The 7,464-nt window shown below is 44.1% G+C and overlaps 1 protein-coding gene across 1 annotated transcript in view; it reads left to right on the top strand.

The window, feature by feature from the left end:
- Positions 1-3,302: 3,302 nt before the first annotated feature.
- iars1 (isoleucyl-tRNA synthetase 1) overlaps positions 3,303-7,464 on the top strand; it is a 105,541-nt gene continuing 101,379 nt past the window's right edge. The window contains exons 1-2 of the mRNA XM_079597543.1: positions 3,303-3,631; positions 5,469-5,592. Of these exons, the coding sequence (XP_079453669.1) occupies positions 5,474-5,592 (119 nt within the window). The 5' untranslated portion in view covers positions 3,303-3,631; positions 5,469-5,473. The remainder of the gene's footprint in view (positions 3,632-5,468; positions 5,593-7,464) is intronic.

Below are 7,464 nucleotides of genomic sequence, written 5' to 3'. Positions count from 1 at the left end.
GTCCTGCCCTGCCCTGCCCTGCCCTGCCATGCCCTGTCCTGTCCTGTCCTGTCCTGCCCTGCCCTGTCCTGCCCTGCCCTGCCCTGCCCTGTCCTGTCCTGTCCTGACCTGCCCTGTCCTGTCATGTCCGTGTTGAATTAAGTTCTGAGACCTTGGATTTCCTTTGTTGGTTTGTTTATTTTATGTTTATCTTTATTAAACCTTTTCATTTCACTCCGCACTTGAGTCCTCTCTTCCATTTTCCACTACCCACCGTGAAAGAGTGTCCCTAAGAAGGGACCCAGCACAACCAGCGCATCCCAAAGAAAGAGACAGAACCCCCGTTACAATCCTCTTTTGTCATTTTCCCATGTCCTGTAAAATAAATCCAACAGGCAAGGACAACTCAGGAAACAGAGTAATACAACCACATAATAAAACAATGACGAGACAGAACAAAGAACTGAACAGAACAGGGAGTATATATATATAAAAGGCCGAAATTTTCGTCCTTATTCAGTCTTGTTACTACCGTTTACGTCGGAACCGGTTCCCTATTGGCACCGCGTTTTGGTACCCAACCCTACGAGTGACCAAGCTCGTCACCCTATCTCTAAGGGAGAGCCCAGCCACCCTGTGGAGAAAGCTCATTTCGGCCGCCTGGATCCGGGATCTTGACCTTTTGGCCATGACCCACAGCTCATGACCATAGGTGAGAGTAGGAACGTAGATTGACCGGTAAATCGAGAGCTTCGCCTTGCAGCTCGGGTTCTTCACCACGACAGACCGGTACATCGACCGCATTACTGCAGAAGCTGCAACGATCCGTCTGGCAATCTCCCGTTCCATCCTTCCCTCATTCGTGAACAAGACCCCAAGATACTCTAACTCCTCCACTTGAGTTCGAGAACCATGGCCTGGGATTTGGAGGTGCTGATCCTCATCCCAGCCGCTTCACACTTGGCTGCAAACCGTTCCAGTGCATGCTGAAGGTCCTGGTCTGATGGGGCCAACATGACAACATCATCCACAAAAAGCAGGGACGAAATTGTGTGGTCCCCAAACCGGCCCCCCTCCGGCCCCTGGCTACGCCTAGAAATTCTGTCCATAAAAATTATGAACAGAACCGGTGACAAAGGGTAGCCCTGTCGGAGTCCAACATGCACCGGCAACAAGTCTGAACTCAAAGTGCTTTACATAGAAGGGGGAATCTCCTCAACCTCAGTCCTCAGTCCTTCCCCCGTCCGGCGATATCCCCAGTTGAGGTAAACAGCTGCCCACCTCCACTGTAAACTGTAAAATGGTTTACCTGAATCTCTTCGAGGCCAACCAGTAGTCCTTCTCCATGGCCTCACAAACTCCTCCCAGGCCTGATTTTTTGTCTCCACAACCACCCGGGATGCAGTCCGCTTGGCCTGCCGGTACCCATCATCTGCCTCAGGTGTCCCACAAGCCAGCCAGGCCCGATAGGACTCCTTCTTCAGGTTGATGGCATCCCTTACTTCCGGTGTCCACCATCGGGTTCGGGGTTTGGGACAGGCACTGAGGAGGGAGTTGAAGATCTCTCTGACAGGGGACTCGGCCAAACGTTCCCAACAGACCCTCACAGAATGTTTGGGTCTGCCGAGTCTGTCCAGCTTCCTCCCCTGCTATCGGATCCAACTCACCACCAGGAGGTGATCAGTTGACAGCTCCGCCGCTCTCTTCACCTGAGTGTCCAAGACATACGGCCGGAGGTCGGATGAAACAACCACAAAGTTGATCATTGGCCTCCGTGCTAGGGTGTCCTGGTTCCATGTGCACTGATGGACAACCTTATTGTCGAACATGGTGTTCGTTATGGACAAACTGTAACTAGCACAGAAGTCCAATAACAGAATACCGCTCGGGTTCAGATCAGGGGGGCCGTTCCTCCCAATCACGCCCCTCCAGTTGTCACTGTCGCTGCACATGTGAGCGTTGAAGTCCCCCAGTAGAATGACGTAGTCCCCAGTCAGAGCACTTTCCAGCACCCCTCCCAGAGACTCGAATAGGGCCGGGTACTCTGCACTGCCGTTCGGCCCGTAGGCACACACGACAGTGAGAGACCTATCCCTGACCCGAAGGCACAGGGAACCGACCCTCTCGTTCACCGGGGTGAACTCCAACACATGGCGGCTGAGCTGGGGGGCTATAAGCAAACCCACACCAGCCCGCCGCCTCTCACTATGGGCAACTCCAGAGTGGTGAAGAGTCCATCCTCTCTCAAGGAGTGTGGTTCCAGAGCCCAAGCTGTGTGTGGAGGTGATCCCGACTATTTCTAGTCGGTACCTCTCAACCTCACGCACAATCTCAGGCTCCTTCCCCGCCAGCGAGGTGATGTTTCACGTCCCTAAAGCCAGTTTCCATATCCAGAGATCGGGTCGTCTGGGCCCCCGGCTTCATAAGTCGACACCATTGGTGAGTATTTTCTCCTTAAAACTGCAATGAACCAAAGACAGTCTGAAAAACACGGTTTGAAATCGCTGGTGTTTCTGACGTCACAAACTACCTTGTAACCAGTCAATCGTCAACCAGTGGATTTCTGAGCTGAGTGAGTGAGTGGAGGCGGGGCTCATTTGCATATTCATAGAACTGCGTATACTACATGAGGCAAGGGTGTCGAGTTACATTCAAGACATTTAAGGCATGAATAATTTTTTTTCAAGGAAAAAACGTTTAAATATGACTTTTTTGTGATCCAATGTGAGTTTTAAGGGTTACAATTATTGACTAGGGGAACTTTAAGGGTACAGGGGGCGATTTTGGACACAGGCACTTATTAATGGCGTAGCTAATTGATCCAGGATAAGACAAAACATGGTTTGGAAGTAGGATTCATGATGTACTCGCTTATTAGACATTTTGTCAATTTTGATTTTTTTTTTTTATGTGTTCCTTTGTAATATTATTTCTCAATATTTCTACATGAACTCAAGTGAATTAGTTTCTTAAATAACAATTTTACTTTACACAGCATACAGTATTTTTGCCACAAAAGAAAAATGCTTTGGTAAATCAGGCTTTTATGGAAGCCTTTTTTTGGAATTCAAGTTTTTAGATGTCACATTTGCCAGATACATTTTGATTTCTATTTCATCTGATTTTGATTATTTCAATCTAAGTCAAAGAGATATTTTAATATCTTTACTTAATCTTAAATTATTTTAATTATATATTTTTAAATCTAGTTTTCAAAAAACAGCACATCAAATAGTGCTCTCTTTAAAACACAGCTTGGATTCCCAGTGTTTTTGACGAAAATTATGGACAAGAAAAACAAACACACACACACACACACACACACACACACACACACACACACACACACACACACACACACACACACACACACACACACACACACACACACACACACACACACACACACACACACACACACACACACACACACACACACACGCACACACACACACACACACACAATTCTTAATAATCTAAAATCTGACGAATCATTAAATAAATCTGACTATATCAGTGGACATCACTAATCTATAGGATGATTCTCATACACCTTTATTATGAAAAGAGACTCTTGTATGATGTCCGGAGCCACGCTTTCACTCAGTTGCATCATTTCCGCTTTCTCTGTTCACCCGGTGAGGGTCCGCATGTGAGTCTCTCAACTGGCACTTCTTCTTCATTCAGAACTTATACACACACTCACTGCACACACAAACTCACTCCGCTGTGTGTATGGATCTCATATAGAGAAATGTGATCATAACAGCGGCGAACAGTGATTTTAGAGACGAGCGCGCGCTCGTGCGCGTGTGTGATGATGACAGATTGTGTGATGGAGCTGTATTTATTTACACTTCAAAATAACTTCATCCTAATGTCCTTAAAGTGCGATGTATCATTTAATAACAAACACTTATAAATATGTGTATGTTTGTGACAGTTTGAGCATTTCGTCCTTATAAATAGTCTGTTCCTCTAGCAGTGCAGTCATGATGTAATGTTGTTGGTTTAGTGATTCAAAATGTTTATGAACCTATCCGTTTACATTCATTTCTGTGTTTTATTGTTGTTATACAGATAGCAGGTCAGAAAAGTTAAATTGAAAACCAAATTAAATCAATAGATGCAAATCTTGTAGCTGTTGAAAGTCTTTATTTAAAAGCTGCAGTCCGTAACTTTTTTATGTTCAAAATCTATATAATAAGCGAGTACATCATAAAAACCATTTTCCAACCCGTGTTTTTGTCTTATCCTTAATCAATACCTATAATAAGTGTATATAGTGGGACTATTTTAGAGCAATGCGGAGTAACATTAGCCCAGTACCTGCGTGACTGGTCATAGACATAAACAGAGAGAAGTAGATCCGGCTACAATATTCTTCCGCAAGACGCATGCAGTTTCGTTTATTAACCGCTAGAGTGCAAAAAGTTACGGTCTGCAGCTTTAATAAAAACACACACACACTCATGAATAAAACACTACCTACAACAACTCCAAAACATTTTTTATTATGAAGATAATTTCACCCACATTTCCGTTATTATTTGCGTAGCCTGTCCCAAACCCATATGACTTTCTTTTTCTTTTTGATAAAACCACAGTGAATGAGGACGGATGATGTAAATGTACCATGAAAGCATCTTAACAGTCGTTCATATGACTTGTGAACTATATATTATAATTATTATAATTCTTCTGAAGTCATTTGATGCTTTGTGTGAGGAAACTGAAGTTGTTCACTGTTAATAATAATGTAATCATAAAGTCGGCATGAGACGGAGCTTGCGCTAGTCTTTCCTTTCCTTATTGTGTCATATATATCCGATTTAAACGCTTCTGGAACAAGAACAGATGTAGGCTGGGCTTGATTTTGCCCGTGGGGTATTGATTGGATGGTTGAATATTCCATTAAAAAAGACATTTTTAATTTCATGGTGACTTTAATTGATATGCTGGAATAAAGTAGTTTAATCTAAACTCATTTTTAGAGAGCTAAGAGTCCCCCTGTAGTCAAAAACTCATCTTTGATCACCAACATTACATATTTAAAAGTTTTTTTCCTCACAAAATCTGTCTTCATGCCTTATAATATCTTGAATGTACCTTGCCTCATTTAGTATACGCGGTTCTATGAATATGCAAATGAGCCCCGCCTCCACTCACTCACTCACTCAGAGATCCACTGGTTGACGATCACACGTTGATCTGATTGGTTACAAGGTAGTGTGTGACGTCAGAAACACCAGCGATTTCAAACCGTGTTTTTGAGACTGTCTTTGGTTCACTGCAGTTTTAAGCAGAAAATACTCAGCAATGCTGTCGACTTATGAACTTACACATGTGTGTGTTAAAGCAGATTAATAACACCACATAGACACATAAACAACATTTAAAAGCTGGATTTTCACCACAGGGGGACTTTAAAATGAATGGGCTTTCCAAGCGTGTGTGAGACTGACGGAGTGTGTTGTTGTGTTGTCTAGTCAGAATGGTGGAAGCCGTGCCAGAATCCATTCACTTCCCGACGGAGGAGGAGCGAATCCTGCAGTTCTGGGAGCAGAAGGACTGTTTCCAGGAGTGTCTGAAGCAGTCCAAGAACCGGCCCAGGTGAGTCCTGGGCAGTGTTGGGCATGTTACTTAAAAAAAGTACCGGTTATTAGTTATTAGAGATGCACTGATTACAATTTTCATTTAGTTTGACCTGCCGATATCTATTTAATTTTTTCTAACCACTTTACAGCACACACAAATATTTTTGTTCGATTTTTTTTTTTTTTTTAAACACCATATACTTTTACTCAAACTGAATAATAAAAACAAGTTTAAATGGGTAAATTTTCTATAAATATTTTTTGAGTCTTCATTTTCTTTTCTGACGTAGCTACTCCAGTTCTTGTTAAAACACACTAGACATGCAAATTCTGTGCATTTTAGGCACTTTTTGTGTGAAACCATATTTATTTTGTCCATCAAAAGTGTGTTTTCACTTTAATTGAGCGTGTGCAGCGCAGCAGAAATAGATATAAAATCGCCATATGTCAGACTGACCGGCCGATCGCCAATCATGGCCGTTCACGTGAAAATCGGCCAATACCGGTCACCAGCCGATCAATCGGTAGCCTGGTCCTACCCGACTCTCCTACATTTCATCTGTACAGAGATTCTGGCCTCTCTCCATTGACAAGAGTTAACCTCCTTGTAGGCGGGTACTCCGTTGAAGTTTAAAACTATTGGATCTGCCCAGAGCCACTTTGGATCTGCCATAACCAATCGCTAACGATTGGTCGTGACGTATGTCAACTCAAACTAGCGCACAGCCTCAACTTCATCGTTCTCATCCACTCCTTATGTTCGCTGATTGGACCGGTAAAAAATTGATCGGAGAAAACCCAAGAATACACCACAAGCCCAGACATAGTTCTGAAGAAAATGAGAATTGAGCGGAAGTAATAAAAATAATAATTCATTACATTTATATAGCGCCTTTCTGGACACTCAAAGCGCTTTACATAGAAGGGGGGAATCTCCTCAACCACCATCAATGTGCAGCACCACCTGGATGATGCGACGGCAGCCATATTGCGCCAGAACGCCCACCACACACCAGCTTACTGGTGGAGAGGAGACAGTGATGAAGCCAATCAGTGTATCAGTGTATGGGGATGATTAGGAGGCCATGATGGACAGAGGCCACTGGGCAAATTTGGCCAGGATGCCGGGATTACACCCCTACTCTTTCGAAAGACATCCTGGGATTTTTAGTGACCACAGAGAGTCAGGACCTCGGTTTAACGTCTCATCCGAAGGACGGTGCTCTTTATCAGTATAGTGTCCCCGTCACTACACTGGGGCGTTAGGACCCGCACAGACCACAGGGTGAGCGCCCCCTGCTGGCCTCACTAACACCTCTTCCAGCAGCAAACTGGTTTTTCTCAGGAGTCTCCCATCCAAGTACTAACCAGGCTCAGCCCCGCTTAGCTTCAGTGGGAAACCAGTCTTGGGTTACAGGGTGATATGGCTGCTGACTGAAGTACGTAGGAGGCGGGAGCCAGGCTAATCAATCGGTGCATCTCGATATAGTTACTAGTTCCTTCCTACAAATAGTAACTGAGTTACATCATTATAAACAGGGGTGCACATAACTGGTACGCAGATACGCATGCGCAACAAACATCAGGAATGCGTAAAGCCACTTGTGTTACTGCGCGCCTTCGCGTACTTTAAGGGTAACTGTCGCCAAAATGCAACCTAGGCAGTCTTAATTTAATTTTTTCACAGATGAAACCGAGACGATAACTAAATAAAAACCCGGTTTAAATTTGCATTTGAATTGTAGCGTGCTGATCTACCGGCGGGACACGAGTTGGCATGCGCTTGATGCACGTCTCAAATCGTTAACATTTTTTAAACGTCTGGGAGAAAGAGAAGAGCAGACATATGGATAGATCTAAATAAGAGTGACGACGCGAAAGAGATCCT

This window comes from Phoxinus phoxinus (genome assembly GCF_949152265.1).
Source record: "Phoxinus phoxinus genome assembly, chromosome: 22".
In the NCBI taxonomy this organism is placed as follows: Eukaryota; Metazoa; Chordata; class Actinopteri; order Cypriniformes; family Leuciscidae; genus Phoxinus; species Phoxinus phoxinus.
Note: the sequence above shows the minus strand (reverse complement) of the source record. Positions and strands in the feature narration are given on the sequence as shown.